Source organism: Nesoenas mayeri, assembly GCF_963082525.1.
Source record: "Nesoenas mayeri genome assembly, chromosome: 4".
NCBI classification, from domain to species: Eukaryota; Metazoa; Chordata; class Aves; order Columbiformes; family Columbidae; genus Nesoenas; species Nesoenas mayeri.
In genome coordinates, this window is record NC_137540.1 from 69033651 (window position 1) to 69056657 (window position 23007).

At 41.2% G+C, this 23007-nt stretch overlaps 1 protein-coding gene across 1 annotated transcript in view; it reads right to left on the reverse strand.

The window, feature by feature from the left end:
- NSD2 (nuclear receptor binding SET domain protein 2) overlaps positions 1-20840 on the reverse strand; it is a 74742-nt gene extending 53902 nt beyond the window's left edge. The window contains exons 1-2 of the mRNA XM_080344193.1: positions 20719-20840; positions 6133-6755 (exon numbers count right to left, since the gene is read on the reverse strand). Coding sequence (XP_080200319.1) covers positions 6133-6729 — 597 coding nt within the window. The 5' untranslated portion in view covers positions 6730-6755; positions 20719-20840. The remainder of the gene's footprint in view (positions 1-6132; positions 6756-20718) is intronic.
- Positions 20841-23007: the final 2167 nt, after the last annotated feature.

The window sequence follows — 23007 nt, forward strand, 5'->3', positions numbered from 1 at the left end:
AGATCTAACTCTCAGCTAAATACGAAAGTCAGACATGCATTATATTGGTTACCATTTGAGCAGATCAAAACAAACGTTTCACTGTATCTCAGATAGAAAAACAGTGAAAATAAGTAAATTCCTTGCCACACCAACCAGTAATGGCCAATACAATATGAAGAGATGCTGAGATGACAGTATTCATTTCAATCATGATACGACCAGTGCAATGAGTCTGGTCAACGTAAAAAACAAAAACTACCCCCAAAAAAGTATCATTAACCTCAAAACTGTTACAGCATGCGATGTGCTGTTGAGATGTAAAGAGAAGTTAGTTCTTCTGGAAGATGGGCTGCTCACCACTTTATTTGATCTGCCATTTCCACCACAGCACCCCAAAGACCAAAATTAAATGTTAAAAGTCCTGGAATGCACAAATCATAGATGAGTAAGAAACAATGCAGCAGTCGCTGACATTCTTTGCATTTGAGTTACGTTACATTTGGTCAGCTCTTTTTTTCCACAGAAAACTCTCAGTGTTCAGAAGCCACCAAGAATCTATCAAGTGCCAAGTATTATTTATAATGAAAAATAATAAAATTTAAAAAGTAATTAACACACCACTGTATGTACCCACAAGACATCTGCATCTTGAACGTTCTCTACTATTCCGGTCCTTCTTTCTCAAAAAAGAGACAGCAACAAGTAATGTTCTGGAATGGCTCCTACGTGTGCAACAACACACTAGGGCTGTTGCAGCTGAGATTTGTAATTTGAGGAGATTTGTCAGAAATCTGTAAAACCCACCAGCAATACAGAAGTTTGCCCATGATCCCTACTTCTAGTATTATGAGAACATCAAGCAAAACAAGTAGGTGGCAAACTGAAAAGGAAGAAGAGCTGTTTTATTGCTTTATTATTTAATGTCATGGATGCAAAAGGTTCACACTGGCTAAAAAAGAACCTGAGGTCTTCTTCCATGATTGTAGCCGTCTACAGCTATTAAATACAAAGTCACCAGCTCTAGAAATCTCTGAGTCACCAACTGCTGGAGGCTGAACATATACAAAATGAGCATCACTCCATTATTTGCCACATTCATACTCTGCATTATGAATCCTCCGCTGCACCTCAACCCCCAGCTGAGGTGCTGAATTAAATGGCTCCTTGATCCAACATGGTAGAGCTATTCATATATGGCATTTCTGCCATCACTTCAAGATATTATTTCATATTTCATTTGGATTCTTCCACCAATGTGTTTATGAAGAGATAGAAAAAAAAGGTATTTAGATATTACATATTGAGATGAGAGTTTTACACAGAAAGTGTACTTAATTCAGCCACTTTTACATGCAAGAAGTCGGGTATAGAGAGCCTTGAACAAATACTTATGCTTTCTGTAATTAATTTTGTAGCCACTCTGAGAATAATCATAGCTTCTAATGTCCCCTCCCAAACCAGAACACTCTTGACGCTCTGTGCTTTTTGGTGCTTCTTAACTCATGAGTAGTTCTTTCAGATACTTTTCCAATGAGGCATTAAGAACAAACAATTTTAAGTTCCAAAGTAACAATTACTGCTGCACATTGTGAACTGCTTAGCACAAACAAGTTTTCAGGGCGTAGCTGAACATAATCCTTCACAACAGCTAACGCAAAACAGTAGCTCAGGAACCCTTCCAAAAAGGCTGAGAAGTTATTTCTCTTGTTCCTGAGGGGATCACCCAGAAGATATTTTTAGGGTTGCTCCTACTCCTTCGGGATTCTGATGACATCAGCCAGCCCGAGTTATCACTCGCCTGAAGACAGGACCTGATTCCTCAAGAACGGGCTATTAAAAAGGTAATTGAGTTCATTTTACCCTACAGCTCCAGATCCTGACTCCCATGCTAGTTTAGCTGTGCATTTTATGACAAGTTCAGTAATTGCACTTGACAAGGAATTCAAAAAATCAAGTACGTTCTCTTTCTGAAAAAGACGCTTTTATTTGATTTTATATTTTCTTTTCAGTTTTTTTTTTGAAGTGACAACACAACAAGTCACCTCAGGATCTGCCTGTAACAGCTATAACAGGGTAATGAAATATTTGATGAGCACACACCTCCCAAGTCTTACAGGGGAAACTTGCTGGTTTCTGCTTATTAGATACAAGCAGCAGAGCAACATCACCTCCTTCAGTGGTCTCCATTTTCCTGTATTTAGCACAAAAGCATAAAGAGCAGCAGATAATCCTCAGACTGCTTCTGTTCTACCCTTACTGGGTGTCTAAATCTCTGACATTCCCTGGAAAAGGCACTAAAATATTACCTAGATATCAGATATAATGGAGTTGGCCAGAACAGTTTTGCTCTGTGAAGATGAAATAGCAACCAAAACACATGACAAGGACTAGTGGAATTTCTCCAGCAACTTGCAATTGCCCCCCGCATAGCTGCTGCAAATTCATTATAGGCTGTACCAAGCAAAGAGTGACAAACTGCCAAGTTTCTGGTATAATACTACAATAAAAGCCAGCTACAAGAATACTGGCTAAGAAGCTATGTAGAAGGTACAGCTTTTGGATCACGTACATCTTACACAGCTGGAATCTCCTAAGGAGCAATTGTAGCAGTGTGTGGACTTCTAGGTTTGTTCTGGACGCGGCGTTGCTACTTTTCTGAGCTCCTGCACCCGTGCTCAGAAGCCACGCCAGGAACCAATGCCAAAAGGGCAAACTGCCATCAGTAGCCCCAAAGTGGCTTCTGCAGAACAAGCTCAAGTGTGGCAGTATCACATCCTGAGCTGCTCTCAGGGTTAAAGAGTACAGCCCTACTTTGGGACCACCAGCGTGAGAGCTGCGGATACATGTCCTCTCATTTCCCGTACAGAAGCTCTGGGTTGCTCCAGGGATCAGACTTGGATTACTTCATATTGGTATATGAAGTAAACCTCTGCCACTCTCCTCCAAATAGGATTATCTCACTTCTAACAGAAGTATCAAATGAGGAAAAAATGTAGGGAAGTCCTCATTCCTAACTGGTGGCGTTGTGAGAACTGACAAAAACAATGACTCAAAAAAGCAGCCGCCACAAAAATCTTGTCCTGAGGCAGACGGCGACGCTCAGAGGCAGCACCATCGAGTGGGCAGCAATCGGAGTCCACGGGTTTGGCGTTGATTCAAACATCTCCCATGCGATACCCACCACCACCACCATCGAACATTTGGGGGTGGTGTCAGACCACTGTCAGTGGTCTTGGCATAGAAGTTGTTGAACCAGGTCTTATTAGAACAGACCTAGATTTTAAAGTAAATGTAGATGGAGAGATACTGGGGTGGAGGAAAGAAGGGTGAAAAGCAGGATGGGAGGGAGGAAAGAGCCACGGCTTGTCCTGTTTCCCCTCCTTTACCTGGTGAAGGTGAAAGCAGCACAGCTGTTTCTCGGAGCCCTGAAAAATGTGGTGGTTATCAACAGAAACCTAACTCATGTCAGAGCCAAGCAGATCGTGTTTAATCCCAATTGAAAACTGACTTGCAGATAAAAGTTTTAAACAGCCTTCCTTTGTGTTAACAAAAAATGGCCAAACAACAAGAAAACCCAACAACAGAGCACTGGAACATTTGTTAAATGATATGCCTCTCAACTCAGCAAGACGGTAATCTGCTGTGTCCATCAAGCAGAGATAGAATTACCTTACACAAAAGGCAGTATTTGAACCATGGTGATTTTTGCTAAATCAAAAGAGTAAGAGCTTGGACAACGAGAAATTGAGAGAGAAACCAGCCCAGAAATGAAACCAAACAGGTTCTACGTTAACTTGTAATCTGCAATAAACAGGTATCTAAGTGCAAAATTAATCAGCTTTTACTCCATGGATATTTCTCTAACTTCCACTTTGCAGCCACAAAAAAACACAATACAATGCACCAACATTAAGTCTTTGGATGCTGGTGATGAAATAACAGCTAGGGCAGGGGCCTAAAACCAAAGAACACTGATATTAAAATATTACAGTTATAATCACAGATAACACATGTATATCACTAGTCTACATGTGGACAAACATTTGAAAAATCTCTTTCAGCATGTTCCCTAGTGTTATGTTTTTCTTCCTTTATTTTAAACCTTCACAGTTGCAAACCCCCTCTGTGAAATAAAGCCCCAGACTTTTTACAACAAAGGAGTTAAATCATAAGTCAACATCCTGTGCCCTTCAAATGCTTTTGCTTTTGTCCTTTGTGCTCCAAAGTGAACTATGCAAGGAAAAAAAAAGCAGAACGTGAGCCTCTGTTTCAAGTGCTCTGAAAAGAACAGGGTTATGGTATTGCAGTTTGAGATCAAGCAGGTGGGTGCCCCGATTTGGTAGTTTGGCAGCTCACTGGTTCAGCACAGGAGCCAATAACCCCATCGCTCCCCCGCCACCAAGTCTCAAGTACTCTGGGAAACAGGGTTGACATGGTTTTCTCCTGACCATTTCTGGCCAAAAGACAATTCAGAAGCCAGACCAACCTTTCTTTTAGTCTTAAATGAACCATGCATCAAGAAAAATTAAAGGCCACTCTTAACTGACAACCTACGTTAAAGGCCTCAGAATAAACTGTATAGATAGGTGTATTAAATATTGTATCTCTTTCTTTAAAAACAAAGAAAACAAACAACAGAACCAAACACAAACAAACAAAACCCCAAAACAAAAAACCACACCAACCAAACCCCAACAAAGACTCCACATAAATATGTTACAGTTCTTGATGCTAATAAATATACCACCTTTTATTCCAATTTATCCTCATTAGCAACTAACAGGACAAATAATTACTCCAGCTATTGAGTATGCCCATATTTTTTACCTCCAAGTAGTGATCTGGAAAAGTCTGAACCAATTAGTGTTAAAACATTCTCCTTAATAAAATTAAAGAAAACAAACTCTTGAATAAAATTCCTGAAAACATCAGTAGTGATCGTTTAGGATGAATAATATATTCAAATCATAAATGATAAATATTTCTGATACTTAGAAGAATGTTTACACAGTTCTGTAAACTCATTCATTAAGTAGTTTTAATGAAAATAAGGCAAATAAAATCAGTAATATGGCAGCAATGTGTGTGGCAGCTCTCTGCACATGTGGATTTGGGAGGAAGTAAGAATCGATATTAACTAGTAAATCTGAAGTTGACAGAACACTATAACATACATTTTGCATTTAAGGTGTCTAGAAATAGGACCTGTTCACTAGCCAAAGCATCCATTAGTGTTTAACATTGTTATACAACACTATTCTGAATCACTCATTGAGAAATTTAAAACACACACACACACACAGAGAAGTATCCCTGCTATGTAGGTTTCTTCCTCCAAGATAAAATGATTGCACATCACGTTCCTTTAAATGGAGTCTAGCAACAAATACTAGAAAAGGTGGGAAAAAGACTCCCAGCAGCACTCTTATTTACAACTTGGTGAAGTAAACTTTTAAAAGTGAAATTTCCATTTCTGCTCATGTTCAAAGGAAGCAAAAAAACCAGATGAGCTTGACCACAAAAGTTAATGACATTTAATACAATTATCTAGACCTTTTCAACGAATACAATTCACTAGGTTACAGCAAGCAAAACCAGCTCTTTTCAGATGACAAGTAAGGGTTGGGATGACATTCCAACTGCCAAAATCTGAAGGTAAAGAGCCCAGCTTATCAGCCACCTGACAGTTGAGTACATTTTTCTTTAATTCAGAACCAGGAATACAGAAATAGCTATTTTTTCCTGAAACATCTGGTTCTAGGGAGCCAGAATACCTCACGCTCCTACAGTTAAAAGAGCTTTCAACAGGTCCCTTGCCCAGGTGCACATCCTGGCTAGGTCCTGGTTGCATGTCCGGATGAAGCTTCCGTCTCAAACATCCCCTAACATCACATGCCCTGATTTGCTATGGAGACTTATTTTACTTAAATGGAAATAGAATTTATGGGTACTCCTAGTCCAGGCAAGAAACGTGGACCAGAACCGGACTGCATCTGTACTTAGTTAAGGCTATGAAAGTATCACAGAAAGTGACCAGTTTGTGGGAAGCACCTATTGAAAAACCTGAAACGAAGATTAGAATATGAACAAATGAAACCTCAGTATGCTTAACAAACCTAACAAAAGAATGTTAAAAAAAAAAAGTATTACCTTCTTTTCAGTGGGGCTTGAAGTCTTCGATACTAATGCCGCTTCAACAAGACCCTGCTCAAGTAAGGAGTCATATTTTATGCTTCTTTTTCTGTTTCTCCTCTCCTTGTTTGCTGGCTTTTGTTCATTTTCCTCTGACTGAGACACATCTGCACCATTGTCTCCACAAATGGAAGATTCAAAGAGAGGCTTTCCGTTCATGTAGGTTTTAGTGATTTTCAGCTTAATTTCTGGAGAGCCATTCTTGATAGGAGTTGTGTTGGGTGGTGTTCCAACTCCCTTTATTTCCTGGGGTTCAAAGCGCAGTTTGGCATCTTGGGCCCCAGACTCGCCATTAAACACACGAGAAGTTAGATCTTTCAATTTATCAGCTGGAATAAATGGAAGAGCATCATGGCCATTATATTTTTGCATGACACCTTCTTGTAGAGTGGCAGACAGTTGTGCTTTGCCCAAGTAGACAGAACACTCACGATTCACTTCACAATTCTGAGTTTTCCCATTGGTATTTCCAAGGATCTCTGGTACCTGCTTCATTTTGATGTAGTTAATTTTTCGAGTTAACAGTTGAGAACTTCTTTTGATGCTAAAGTCCATTCAGCCCAGATGTTTCCAGTCTTACACTGCTATATTGAGACAAAAAGACAGAGAATGTTTTTAATAATACAGAAATGTCAAAAGTTACCAAGTATTCAGATAAATATGTCCCCACTAATATAACACTCGAGTTGTTAAAACATTCAAGTTTTACTAAAAGAAGTGTTGCCTATAGAATCATAGAATCATTTCAGTTGGAAGAGACCCTCAGGATCATTGAGTCCAACCATAAACTAACTCTGGCACTAAACCATGTCCCTAAGAACCTCATCTAAATGCCTTTTAAACACCTCCAGGGATGGTGACTCCACCACTGCCCTGGGCAGCCTGTTCCAGTGCCTGACAACCTTTTCCATGAGAAATTTTTTCCTAATATCCAATCTGAACCTCCTCTGGTGCAACTTGAGGCCATTTCCTCTCATCCTATCACTTGCTACTCAGGAGGAGAGACCAACACCCTCCATGCTACAACCTCCTTTCAGGCAGTTGCAGACAGCTATAAGGTCTCCCCTCAGCCTCCTTTTCTCCAGGCTGAACAGCCCCAGTTCCTTCAGCCGCTCCTCATCAGGCTTGTGCTCCAGGCCCCTCACCAGCTTTGTCGCCTCCTCTGCACTTCCTCTAGTACTTCAATGTCCTTCTTATAATGATTGGCCCCAAACTGGTCACAGTATTCAAAGTGGGACCTCAATCTCAATCACCAAAATACTTCAATATCTGTTAACATGCACTATGAAAAGGCCCAGGAAAAATAACTGATAAACCATCGATTTTTAAAAAGCAGAGAGCAAAATCGTAGCTTTCATTTTAACAATCAGTTAACGATCAGCATGAGTCTTACCCACACTAATTACTCAAAGGTTTAAAACAAGTAAGTCTTAGACTTAAGATAATATCATTAATAACAACATAAACCAGATGAGTTTATTTCTAAGAGGTCGTGCCAGCGTAAACTCTCCCCAGGCTGCGTTACTGCGGCAACTGCACCATGGACAGCAGCAGCACCAGCTTCTCCTCGCACCACAGATGGGCCCTCCAGCTTTCACCAAAGCTCATCTCCCAAGGAAACACCACAGCTCAATCTTCAGACGTGTCCCAAAGCATTCTGGCTATGAGAACATGTAAAAAGCGAGCGTTTAGTATCGTGAACACCAGCCCACTGGGAAACAGCTGATCCTTCAGGCCAGTGGCTACACTGTGCAGAATTTAAATAGTCAAAGCAACTGTCGGAATTCTAGCTCTTCAATAACAACAATCACCTAACATCTGTTTTCCATACAGAAATTTGAAAATATCCAGCAAGCTAAAACTGCGCTACTATCTGCCCTAGACAAGTTGTCTGAGGGTTCTAAAATCCAACTCTGCCTATTTCAACACTATAATAGCGTAGCAAACAAATGAATCTGGCAGAACGACTCCTTTGTGCTCCTAGACAGGCAAGATGATAATTTTTGTTTTTAAAATTCGTATTCGTAGACTCTTCATATTAACAGGTCCAGTGTACACGTGATACAGAGAAATACACCATCATAAATATTATGAAAGCTCACCACAATAATCACTATATCCATGGTCAGGGTAATCAATTTCATATATGATTACCTAATCAATTTCATATATGATTACCTCACGTAGTTTCACAAGATCTCTGAAAACATGGACATGAGACAGACTTTCAACCCAATTAATAATATGACAATGTTTCAAGCTGCGATTCAGCAGATTTAACTGAAATCATATTTATTTTAAGAAACAACTGATGACAAATTCTATACATCTCTAGCCAAAAGGCAAACCCGCTACAGAACATGTGACCCTTATGGTTACAGAGGTGCCAGCAAAATTCCTTAAAAAAAAAAATCAAAACATGGAATTGTTGCAAAATCTCTACTTCCTTCCCGCAGACTCTTAACAGAGTAAACCAGAATGCAAAACAGAGACTGGATTTGGGCATCCACAGTCCCTCCAGCCGAAAACCCAGCGGTTCTGTGGCCACAGACGCCCTCCAGTGGCTGCCTGGACCGGCCAAGCAGCCAACACCCCACCGGGCAATCACAGCTCCCCACAGCACGATCAGCACCCAAAACACCTCCTGTGACCTCCCCTCCTGCCCAACAACTACACGGGTAAGTTGAAAAACATTTTTTAATATGGCTCCATTAGCTGCTTACCAGGGTCTGGATTTCTGGATCGAGACATCTGCGTTTTGTAACTGTTTTCATCCATAATTCTACTAGTGTTTTTTGTCCTGCTTAACAATATCTCTTTCTCTCATCACTTATTTAAACTAGAAAGCCATCGAGCTTGAGGCAGACCAGGACAACCCAAAAAAAGAGCAACAAATAATCAAATCAGACTACATTACTGGTGTACTCAAAACACTGGATGCATTTAAAAAAAGGTGATAGCTTAAGAGTTTTAAAACATGAACAAGAGGGAAAATTTTCACTCAGAGAACAAACAGCCATTGGAATCATCTCCCCAGAGAAGTGGTGGATTCCCCAACATCGGACACTTGTAAGACTCAGCTGGCCAGGCTGGTGGGCCGTCTTGTCTAGACTGCTTTTGCCCAGAAAGGTTGGACCAGATCATCCTTGATGTCCCTTCCAACCTGGTATTCTATGATTCTATGATAAAAACCATCATAGAATCACAAAACAGTTTAGGCTGGGAGGGACTTCCTCAGGGCCAATGCAGATCAAGCTGCTCAGGGCCTACAATGACCAGTAAATAACAATAAGTGAAAAGACATGGCTTAAAGAAATTAAATTGCTCTGTTTCTACCTCATTAACCTAAGGGTAGTAATTCCATATCACAAAAATATGAAGACCACGCGGTGAAAAACCCTGAACTTCCAGGGTTTACCTTGATTTGCCTAATATGTCTGAAGATACACAGCACACAGATTCTAGAAGTTCGGTGGGTGAAGGTTCAGTTAACAATTCTCACTAACACAGGTCACTAAAACCAGCTGAAAGCACTGAAAAAGGGCCTTCAAATCGCTGGGGCCTAGAGAGACAACAAATTCAGGAGTGTAAGTGGTAAAAGGACGTCAAGGCACCTGGCCAGCGGTAAATGGGAAAACAAAGACACGGGCAGTAATTTGAGACAGTAAGATTATCAGAACCGGTAGATGCAGGTTATATAATATGGAAAATAGACCATGTTTGTACAAAGATTTAATAGAGTCAAACGAGAAGAGGCTTAAACTAAGAGGCAGAATAATGAGCAAAGATGAGAGATGTGAGTACCTATCAGCAAATACAGTCCCACTGAGGAGATGAGACTTGGTGATTTAACCTGCGAGTTGTTCTCTGCATCTCTAGGACAACCAATGGAGGGAAATCGTCAATATCCATCTCAGTCCTCCTCATAAAATAACAAGCTAGGTTGTAGGGCCCGGTTAAATGGAAGAAACTAGCAAATGTACACGTGGGAAAAACAAAAGGTTTCAAGAAAGAAGGGCAAAATTAAAGCCTGTTACATTTTACACAACCTTTGTTATCTAAAATTTATGGTAGTACAAATACCATAAGCAAGAAAAAGGACTGGGCTCTTTGTGAGAAGAGGACAATAGAGCAGCTGAGCATATGGTTAGATTTGGTAGTTAAATTAAATGCACTCATGCTGACCACCATATTACATAGAAGCAAAAGCAATTCCTCATCTTTTTCTAGATGACTCTGTATCTATAGAAAAGGAAAGTGGGGGGAGGGTAGGGAAAGGATGGGGACAAAAGCGCCACACACTAGTAGCAGCTAATGAGCTTAAGCTGGTATCGGCCCATATTGACTGTCTGGTGACCCAACAAGTATCATTTTCACTAACAAAGAGGAAAAAACATGACAGCCAAGGAGTCTGCTGAATGAAAATGGTATTTTGGCCTGTGAACAAATAGCTTTCAGTAAGCAAAAGAAGATCTGACTTATCAGAGAAAGGTCTCTAGATATTTTAATCAGAGAATGACAATCGGACAATCCTTGCAACGACTTTGTACACATTTCCATACTAAAAAATAGGTTCTACATAAGGCAAATTGTTGTGCAGACATTTTAAACAATGTTATTAATTACTTGAAGTTCCATCATCTGACAGGAGTCATGAGCCAAGTACAGTTAGTCTGCATGTCAGATTCCTCCTTCACTGTCCAGGCCACTATCATTTATGTGATATTTATTATTCATTTCTTCCACATCTGCTGCAATTTCAGAGATGCTTTTCTTGTGTGTCAGAAATAATGGAGTAGTTCATTCCTTCCAATTCTGCCAAAGGGAGTGAACAGAGTAAGTAATCAAAAACAAGCATCACTATTAGATACCACTTTTGTCTCAGGGTTTTCTTACAGCCATTTTGCAGGTGAATTACTCAGGGAGCAGGGGGAGGAGAAGGAGAAGATGACACACCTAAATACAAATTCACAGTAAGAGAACTTTATCCACAAAAGCTATTTTTATTACCTACAAATCAGGCTTTCAGCTGAACTGAAAAAGCTAATACATGGCTGCTGGTTTTTTCTGTAAAGAGCTTTTTGGTAAGTCTTCTCCATTCTCTCATCAACTTTAAGACCAAAGGCTATTCCTGTTTTCAGATCAGAATGAGACAAGACACTTACAGAGATTAGTAAAGTTGCAACACATTCTTGCTAACACATTTGAAAACTTGTTCACATTATCTTGCATAAAATATCAAATAGGAGCAGAGACATCCACTATCATGTAGTACATTGTGACTGTTCTTCACTATATTAAAATAACGAAAAATTACTACAGGATCTAAACAGAATTTACTTTCAGAAGAAAACACAACTGAAAATTGTATTGTGGGTTTGCCAAAAATTGTTACAAACCAGCTCTATCCAGCAAATTCAAAAGTATTATCTCTCTTGAAGAAAACCATTACTGCAATAGCTGATAGAGAACCAAAAATAATCATACTAAAACTTTCTGGCAATTTACCACGAGTCTTATAAAAGACTTAGGAAAGGAGAAAAAAAAAAGGAAACTTTAGTCCAAAGTAGCCAATTGTAAGTTTAAAAGCACCTGAAGTAAAGACTTCATTAGTCTTGCAGTAGAAACACAATTGTTTCAGTCAACCAGTCAGATGGCAAAGCTGACCTACAAAGTATATTTAAATGAGTATGTGAAAATTTCCTTACATTTATAGCATATAATAATGTTTACACAAAGTTGTAATATACATTTGAAGAAAAAGATTAAGCATATTTCGAAAATTGTGTGAAAAAGGTTAGTGTACTTACAGTTGCACTTACACTTATTTGCCATCATTTTTTTAAGAGCACTGATCTTTTCTAATTTGTTTTAGGTTGGCCATTTTTTTTTTCCCCAATGGATAAAATTTCAGAACCTAATTGTTCCAGTCTATTTTCATCAACCAAAAGAAATATTTATTGCCTTCTCACAAAAGCAATACCAGCTTGTACAGTTAGGAACTGTAGAATGGCAAGCGAAGAATTTCTTCACTTCAAATGTCACTTGTTACTGCACAAAGCAAGGTTACAAAACTGATGGACTTGTCTTTTTGTTCCTCCTCAGGAAAAGCTATTGCCACCAACCCTTGCTGCTGAGGATAAGGATAGAAGATTCTGCAACAGGACTCCTCCCCATTAATTTGTTTTCTTCAAAATCAGAAGAAATACTATTTTCTTCATTGCTGCAGAAATTAAATTTTGTCAGTTCTGCTCCCTCTGCTGAAATCGGGTGGTGAAGGAAGGAGATATATTTGAGTAAATTCAAATTCTTGTAAAACATCATTATTTCTGTCTGAAGAGAGAATAGAATACACATACTACTGTGGTGTGACCACAAATCAAACAGAAAAGAATCGCTTCTCCTCTGCAAATAAGCAAAGAGGAACACTGATGCCTAAAATGGTAGGATCTACCATCAGTTCTTAATAAATACTAAAAGGTAGCCCTCAATGGTCGCTTAAACTGGCTAATAATAAGAAGAAGTTATGTTTTCAAATGCAAACCTGGGAATTTTGTCTCCCGGAGAGTTTCAAATGGTTCAGCTGGAGGTAATGGCCCCTTTCTGGCAAAATAGAACTTGACAATTCAATACGGACGGAATGCTCATGCAGTCCAGGTCTTTGCTCACCAATGAAATGAGTCTCTCGATGTCTCTCTCTGTCTCTGGGGTGAGCCAGAGCTGTGCATCTGCCTTCTCCTTTGCTTGCGAGCGAAGAACCAAATGCAATCTCAAATAGCTTGGCGCTTGGATGCAGAGTTCCTTCCTTATTTATGCTGCTTTTTCACCTGGTCCAAGCCTACTTTAAATTCCCACCTCTTCTTTAATCCCACTGCTTTTTCTTTTCAGCATCCTACCTCCACTCCTTGCATGATACCTTCAGGACCTGGATCCTCTGGTTCTACACAACACTCGTTGCAGTAGTAAAGCACACTAGAATCTGTCTCCTCTTCACTGTGGCCAATGATTCTGTCCTTATTCCCATATGTAGTCATGACAGCACAGCAATTGCCTGAAGGTTCACTGCAAGTATCATGAAAATTTTTGATTGTGCAAATTCTGAGAAAGGAAGATTAAATCTGGGATGGTAACACACAGTAAACAATCAATGTAAGTAATGAATCAAACCATAGTATTAACAAAACGTTATCTGCTACACTTCTACAGAAATAAACAATGTTGCCCAGATCATACCAGACAGCAACTAATTTTACTACAAAGGATACAATCATTTTGCCTAGACCCTTAAAACTCTGCTACCTTTGTCTATCACAGCACTAGAAACCATTCACCCAAGTGGGTGGATTTAGGTGCCAAAAGCACGGTTGGCGCTTTGGAATAATTCCACAAAGCAGCGTTGTGACACCAGTGATATATGAGGCTTTGCCAACAGTCAGAAAGCCTAGCTATATGTATACATAGGAGACCATCATAATCTCTATCCTAGAGCAGTATTTGGCCAGATATTCTGTTGTTTATAAAAACAGCATCACATCATACTGATAATACACCTCTAATGTGAGCGGGTAATATGTAAAAATAGAGATGATTTCTTTCGTCCAGTACATTCAACTTCACATCACATCACTTTAAGAACTAGAAGGTAAAGTTCAGAGGTAGTTAATACCGCCTCAGTGGCACTATGGAATTTTACTTACAGACTTGTACCTTTCATCAAGATACCATATCCATACCCATATCCATATCTGATCAATGTCACCTTGTCTATAATGTGATCCTGGCCATACTATGCTAATTATGGTCTACTTCACGCATTGACTGTAACTATATACATGTGATTATATTAATCATTCTACCAACATACTACCCCAAAGCAAAAAAACACACACACAACTGGCAGCTGTACGTCAGGGACACTCAAACAAGGCCTGAGCTCACAAGAGACTTGGAACATTAGAACCTCTCCAAGCAAATCCAAATACTTGCTAATAAGTGGCCTTTCTGGTTCGGCCATTACTTGAAGCATCTCCCTGTGCTGGGTCTTTAACATGCTCTTGCCAAAATGCATTACTACCATTCACAGTGTTCTTAATTCCCTTTCTATTTCTACATCGGGAATCTCTCCAGAAGAGAGATTAGAATGACTGTTACAGGTAAAAAGTCTGGAATTTGAGGCAAGTTTTACATTTCTGCAGATATAGCATAGCTCATCCATTTAACTTGGAGACAGAAAGATAAAACACTTTCCTGTTCAACAAACCAAATCCTTCTTGTCCACTCTCCAAAACTTTTGTGTTGGTTTGCAATGGGTCTGTCTTGTCATCTATGCTGCCCTTTTTCTCAGCATAGCGTTAGTTCCCTGGATAACTTCACCGCCTTAGGTACAATGAATTATGTTGTACCTACTTCTTACGGGAAAATCTAAAAAGGTTTGACTGTAGAAAGAAGCTGTGCTAAGCAAAGATAGTTGCTATCCTTATTTGCAGAGTTTCTGAAGACTCAACTGTCACTACCACTATTGAACCGAACATTCATCCAATGAATAGATACTGTACCTGCACTTTCTACTACACATTCTAAGCCTACTACTTCTTTTTTGCACTATTGCTCAATTTCAGTCATGTTCCACATTTAATCACGGCGTTTGTTTCAGGTTTGTTCAAAGTGCTAGTCTAAACCAGCTTCTGATGGTCTGCATTTTGCATCCACAGAAAAATCACAATTATTTCAGCCTGAAGTATCTGATCAAAAGTTCTTGGCAATGACTCCATATAGCAAAATGATCCATATTCATATATTCCATCTTACACTGCTCTCCATGGCTCATACTTTGGCTTAAATCCCTCTGGCTTTATTATCAGACTAGGATCTGGGCATTCTTTACTACAGAGATAACTCCCCAATTTAGATATTTCCGAGTGCCAGTGCAGTCAGGTTCTTTGCTCCGATGGCATCCCACCAAGGCTGGCAAGTTCCACTATTTATTTACCTGATACACAATCTTGGGAACCTCAGCTTCACAGACTAACCCATGCCACAGCAGGAACACTTACACTTCAACTTATTATAACGAATAAATAAACAAAATGGGTCACAAACATTGTGACAGGAGACAGCATTACTGCATCTCTGTCCTACTGCTTCTTTAATTCTTTTATCAGTAACTTTTCAAAATATTTCAAATGGTGTTTAGATCGCATTTCTAATGAAATCTTCCCTAACCTCATCCCTCTTTCTGAAAAATACTTTTGTCGCAAAATATTTCATCTTCTGCTCATTGGTGTTATCTCTTATTTAGTAAGACAAAACTCAAAAAACAGGACAACATTCACTCTCTGATTTTGACCATGACAAAGAAAACATGGAATTCTGATGTTAGCCCTCAAGACCAACTATGTTTAAAGGTTATTATTATTTTAAAACACAGATTTTCGAAGTTGTTATGTGTATTTCAGCATAGATGTGAAATGCCAGTATTTGAGTGTTTTGATCTGAGGCACAGACCAGAAGAGGCTTCACGACGACAGTTAAATGGCCATCCCCGTCACCCAACAGAGTGAGACCGTCCTGTGCTTCTTCAAAGAGACACACACAAAACTGACAGTACCTTTCACAGACAGAAGAAGAAAAAATGTTAAAGCTTCTATGAACGTCTATCTCAGTAGCACACAGTGCTATAGTTTTCCTGTCATTTGCCACATACATATCCTTACACCAAATATGGATGGATATAAAATAGCTCCAATTTGTGCTGGGGAGCTGAATACCAAAGTTCAAAACAAGATCAAATTGCTATCTTGCACTAAGATAAAAATAGGACAAGTTAAAAGGAAAGGGACAAAGCTAGAAACTAAGCCATCACCTGTTGAATAGCCCTTGCAATTTCACACATGCTTTAAGTCACATATATTTTATTAGTTTTACATTATGTCACATATGAGAACCTACATCAGTGGTGCCCCAGGGAAAAGTAATTCTGCCCAACATAAGAATACCCTGAAGTACATATGGGCTAGTGCTTCACTTATCCATACTTAGTCAATCTGATCGCTATGAAATGTTCAAAAAGATTTTCAAACATCTAATTTCTACATGTAGCTCATCACACCATTGTACTAACAGAACAATTTCCATGTAATAGTATTATTACTTAACATTAACAAGAAGGATAGTAGAAACTTTGCTTTTGTTTCAACCATGATTAACACATATTTCTTTCCTGCACACAAGATGTGTTTTTAAAAAGTCATTTTATAATATAATCTGTTATATGATTTGGATAGCAGCAGCTTTCAAATGTACTGGGGAGTCAATAGATTATCTGGTGCTCAAGTTTAGGGTTGCTTGCAAGCCAAGTAATGCATGATGGACTACACATTAACCTATCACCACCATACACAACGTATTATTATATGTGATCTGTTCTCCAGGAATCTTACTTATTTTTGAAGTCTGCTATTCACCAGAAGTGCAGCAGAATAGAGTATGGTCTAAGTTTCCCTTGTAACATGTTCTAAAAACTTCTCTTCCAGCTGATGCTAGAAAATATAAAATATCTATGCTGGACACCATTGACTTGATAAAAACATTAAAAATAGCACTTGACATATGACTTTTGTAATTTCTGTCAGTGTAAACTGAAAGGAAAAAAGTAAATACATTTATATTGCCTTCTTATTACCTCCAATGACTGCAGGTCGTAGAGAAGCTAATTTGAAGGTGTAGTGAAGGGTGAATTTAGCTAGTTTCTCTCTTTTCCTTCAAAAATGTTCTCAGAACCAAAGCCTTCCAAGTAACCATCAATTTTATAAAATAGCTGGCCCATTCAACCAGCTACATGAATTTACAAGCTGCAAGGCGACCACTGGCACGTCAACAAGGCTGTCCTTACCCACCCCCTTTCTCCCAAGTCCTCCACAATTAAGCACCAAATGAAATTTGGACTCCTATGCCAAGCTCTGATAGGAAATTATTTTCTCTCTCCACTTCATCACCTGACCACTTACCCTGGTGCCATATTCCATCTCCACCTTCGCATTTACACCACCAAGACTACAGCACATTCTCAGTGAAGACATTTCTCAAAGATACATCCTAACTGGCAAGCAATGCTTCCTAGAAACACAGGCCTACTTATCCACTTCAGTATCTCCATTCTTCCTTCCTCCAAAGGCTAGATTCAGGAATTATACCAGATTTATCACATTTACTCAACCCCAAGGCCATTTAATTTGCCTTTGCAGAAAAGTAAGGAAAAAGCTCAAATAGTATAGCCACAAACATAGTACTAAAACACGCAGTTGTCATCATCTACCGCATTATTATTAGTCCCACCAAGCATTGCTTTATTGATGTTTGATTACTGAATGTCAGAGTATCTGTTGTTTCCAGCAACACCATTTAGTGGATGTTTCCCATTGTGCAGCACAGTGCTCTCGAGGAAAGGTGAAAATGTTTTCCCCAGAAAAAAAAACGAGGTGCTTTACCTTGTTCTACGCATAAAATATTTCCAATTTTCATGCACTCAACCATCTTCTGCGATTAAAACCTAAGAGATGCCTTGCAGTTATGTAAGCAGCAGTGACCAGAGGTGACCGAAACGCTGCAAGAATTATGCTTCTATCTTCTCCTCATCACAAACTACATCCTCAATCCAGTAATCTGACCAGAGCAGGTGAACCGTTATATCTGCATGGAGTCCCAATGCAGTCGATCAGCTTTGATTGACCACAGGGAAAGACAAGCGTTTATCAGTTTGGAGAAATAAGGCCTCGCCTGGGAAACACACTGACACCGGTGGAACAAAAAGCAGCCTCAGTGCAAAAGTGAGAGGTGAATGGGCCACAAACAATAGGACACTGAAAAACAATCCCTTCTTTCCGTTCCTTTGCCATGTTGTCAGCGTAATGTTTTGGACACAGATGAATATATATTAAAATATACACATGCATGCAGGTTTGTATACCCTTACGCATCAATTTCACTGCCCAAATATTAGAAAGCAACCTCCTCCACAATCTTTTTGCTCCTAGTCTAAAACAAAGTGGCGTTGTTTTTGTTGTAATATCCAGTCTATTGCATGCAGGCAGTAATTTAAATGCAATAGTCTCATCGGCAAAACAACCACTGGCTTCAGAAAAAGCACGTAGCCCTACAGATATTAAACCCATTTTTTTATTATTCTTACTAGCCATTTGTTGGATTCATATTGAACTAAGAGGAAATATATTTTACATTTCATTTCCATTTTCTAAACTACTTTAAATCTACACCTTTAAAGTATAATGACCTAGTTTCTTCTGACATTTTTCAAATAATATTTGGTAAATTAGTAGGTTTTACTGTTCTTTTAATACCTGAATTTTTCCGAGTATGTATGAGGGTGGATACTCCTATAACCGTCACAAGTACTTGCCATATAATCTCCAGGAATATCGAGAGCTTTTGTATTCAAAGACTGAAAAAACTGTCATATTTTCTGATGGCTGCATACTAGATGAAAATCTCAGCATGCTTTAATATATGAGATATAAATGCTTACTGGCATAACCAAAAATTGCACATACTGTAAGTACTGAGCCCTGAGTAGTCCTGCAAAACAGCGGTTTTATTCAATGATTACATCCAACAGCCAAATAATACCACACTGTGAAATTGAGGAGTTCATTAAGGTTGATATGCTGCATTTCCTGAGCAAAATTCCCACAGCAAAACAAGCAAATAATAGCCTCAGGGATAAATTTACAGAAATTCTACTAACATACGAACATTCTGGTGAAGAACCAATTTATTCTTGCAGCTGAAGCCACACATTCCAGGTTTAAGGAATTTTAGTATATATGTCCACATAAACCACCAGCAAGGACTCTTTGCAAAATCAATTACAAACTTCATTGCCACACCACAGTGCTTACAGTTACCTTCCTTAGATGCCTGAAAAGGCTAAACGCCAAACACATCTTCCTTTTTTTTTTTTTTTTTTAAAGCAGACTTCGTTTAGCTTATTCAGCGCCGGCAGCACTAGCTCCTGAATTTAAGAATCATTATGAACCAATTTTAATGCAAATGCCAATAAGGAAACTATTCACGCACACAAAATACATGGGCAATGACTGATACCAGCCTCTCGTCTGTTTAAAGCCTGTTAGCAAGAGGCCCATTTTCTCTGAAATCTGTTTAAATACGGTGTTTACTGCCTCTGTACTTCTACTAGTATTTACTCCTCCTTTCAGCCGACATATTTTAAAAAAAAAAATACACAAAACCAAAAAGCAAGTATAAATATGTTCAAGAAGTGTGGCAAATTCCCTCCTCCGCCCCCAGAGCGGTAAAGCCACAGCGGATGAGCTGTAACTATGGCCTTGGGAATACAAGTTCCCCAGGCTCTTTTACCACACAAATATCAATTCAAGTTACAAGAGCCCTATCCTCTTATCCTTAATGAAGATTGAGCCAACGAGTCCGTCCGCCTTCGCGGGAATGTTTTCTTTTCCGCTCCCCTAACAAGGCTCTCCTCCCGTACAGGTCCAGGGTGGACTGCAGAAGGGTGTAAGTAGAAGGAACATCACACCAGGGTTTAGTGGAGGAATAAATCAAACATGGCTTCCCCCTCCATACATATCCAGAGTTACATTCACTCCTGCTGCCGTACAATCCCGGTTCTACCCGGAGGGAAGGGGCAGGAGCAGCCTCCACCTCCCTACACCCCCATCGCCACGGGGGGGGGCATTTGCAGCCACCTCACCCCTTAGGGAGGCGGTTTAAACCCTGGGGGAGGCTTTTTTATTTTTTTCCCATCGCTTCCCCAGCTCCTCCGGTTTTCTTTCTGATTTGCACTGATTGATCCCCCCCCTCGCCGGAGGAGGGAGGTGGGACGGGTGAGCACCTCTCCCTTACCCCTTTATGCTGCCCCCGACCCCCCGCAGCGCCGGGGAGGAGGAGGAGGAGGAGGAGGGCAGGGAGGGGGGGAAAGGATGAAGCTGCAACAGCCGGGACTCCGGCATCGCTCCTTTCCGCTCCTCCGCCACCCAAGAGTCAGGCCCAGCCACCAGCACAAATCCTGCGGCAGCCTCCGATGGGGAAGGGGGGATGAGGGGAGGGTGACGAGGGGGCCTGCGGCCTCACAGCGAGGGCCAGGTAGCGGGGGGAGGGAGGGGAAGAGAGAGACGGGGGAAGCGAACAAAAAAAAAAAAAGAAGCCCTTTTCTGGGGATGGGGGACACGGGAGCTGCGGGCTGTAAGTTTGAGGGGAGCGGAGCGCCGGCGGAGGGGGAGTCCCCAGGGGGAGGGGGGAGTGGATGCCCCACGACGGGACCCCCGGCCCCCACAGCGTTTTGCCGGGCAGGGCCCGCGGTCCCAGCCCGAGAGGGGGGCTCCCGGCGGCCGCGGGACCGAGCGGCAGCATCTCCGCGGGTCACGGAGCCTCGCCGCCACCGCTCCCGCCTCCCCGCCCGGGGCCTGCGGGAACGTGCCCCGGGTGCCTCCTCCCTTCCCCGGGGAGGCGCGGAGCGGGGGGAGAAGCTAGCCGCGCTGCCGGCCTACTGACCTGTGCCCTAGCGCATCCTTCTCCCCCGGGAGCCGGGCAGAGGCGACGGCGGTAGCTCGGTGCCGGGGAGCGGCGGCGGGAGCTGAGGCGACACGGCAACAGCGGCAGCGGCGGCGGCAACGGCGGCGGCTCCGGCGATCCTGCGCGGCGGCCCCGCCCCCTCCTCCGGCCAGAACCAGCGCGAAAAATCCGGGCCGCTGATTGGCCGCCGCCGCTGCGCTGCCCCTGGAGCGGCTGTTTCAAATCCCCCCGCACGGAGCCGCCCGCACGCGCGGCCCGGAGCAGCGCCAGTTCCAGCTCCAGCCTTAGTCTCAGTTCCAGTCTCGGCCGCGCCGCCGGCGGGAGCGGCCCGGCGCTCTGCGGCTCGCCCGCCCCGACAGCACCGCAGCCGGCGGCGGGGAGGGAGCGGAGGGCGGGCCGGGTGCCAGGGGAGGGGAGGCCACGGGGCGAGGAGGCGGGAGCTGTGTGGGGTCCGGCCCGCTCGGGGGGGCCTGGCTCGCCGCGGCGGCATCCTCAGGTGGGCGAGAGCGCGTCGAAGCCCCGCAGAGCTCGGTGGAAAACACTTAATTTTTTTAAACATTTCTATATTTTTATTCATCTCCACCTTAGGCACAGGGACACCGGATCGGTGACCGTGCCCTCGTCACCCACTGGCCTCAGCTGTTGCTCTGAAAAAGCTGATTTAAGCCAAATGTTTTGACTTTCTGTACAACTGCACCCAATTTGAGGCTGTCAGATGGCTGTAAGAACCCGAGTGTGCCTGGCTGTGAATTACCAGGGCCGTCTCTTCTGGAAGTATGGCCTGGTTTTGTTTGTTTGGTTTGTTCTTTCTTTTCTTTTGGTTTGTTTTTGTTTTGTTGTTGTTTTTTTTAAGTATCAAAATAAGAACGCGTGCTTGCAATTTGCCAATTGAAAGTGCAGGCCAAATCGTTAAATATCTGTCATGTTACAGTAGGAACAAATATTCTCATGAACCGTTGCCGAAGCTAACGTAAAGCAGGTAGTGGCCAATTCTTGAGAGCTTTCAATGGTTTGCTGAAGGATTTGTGGAGCTCTGAGAACCTGTGTTCTCTGCACCAGGCAGGGAACACAGTCCCTTGGTGCTATGGATACTGTATTCACCTGGTCTCCAAGGGCCTAATGCAACTCCTGTGAAAGGTAAACAGACGATAACAGAAGGGGGGAGCACATCAGCATTGTACTTTCTGGATGACGGTGAAATTATGCCATCTGTTACAGAAAGGCTTGCTTATATATATATATATATTTATTTATTTTTTACATAATCATTAATTTGCTTTTATATGTTAAAGTTTGTCACTGTTACTACATGTGTTTAATGGTGGGCGCACCTTAGCGTGGCAGTTAAGAGTCGACTGGTGCAAGCTTAGTGTTAATTACTTAGTAATGAAAAACCTAATCATCGGCTGATTAAAACTTTAATCTCAAGGTAGCTGAAGGAAAACTGTCTGTGGTGATAAAGGTACCTTAACTTGTTTTATAGCCCTTCTGAAAAAAAAAAAAAATACACTATCTTTAAGGTGTTAGACGAGCAAGATTTATCTTTGGAATGTCAGTATTTACAGCATTAAATAAAAAGTGCCATCACAGTTTAAAATAGCTAATTTGAATTAAGTTCAGTTTCTAAAGTTCAGTTCTATACATTTACAGGAAAAGAAAATGTCTTCTAGTTACAAATAGAGGCACCGTTATCAATACAAATAAATAGAAGGATGCAAATCCTGTTATTTTGCTATCTACTTTGTTTGGGAATGAATTCGCTGTTCAGGCTCAATAATACAAATCCATCTCCACGTATGACTTATAAAGGAGATGCATATTTTTATTCTCTGCTTACTACTAATGCATAAAATCCTCCAGATAATGTGGTTCTCATGTTTGCCTTCTCTGTCAGTTCTTTAAGATTTAAATGGAAGGATTTTGCTATCGTGGTCAAGGTGACAACAAATCTTCCGTAGCCCTTTCAACTCCTATGGATCATTGGCCTTGTCTATGCTACTAAGATTTGCAACCATGTAATTACCTCCTGATAGACTCACCATGCAAATTTACAGGTAAGTTTATGCTGGTAGCTAACACCTTTAACTGGAATAGCACCAGTTTATACTGTACATAGACACTGGTGCAAACTTTTCCAGTGTTGTGACCCATTTAAACAGAAACTGCACATGCAGTTTTTTTTGCTTTTAATTTCAAGAGCAATCGTGTTTCCTTGAGCTCGTATCGTGATAATCAAAAGGTCTCAATTTTTTCACTGCAGTACACAAA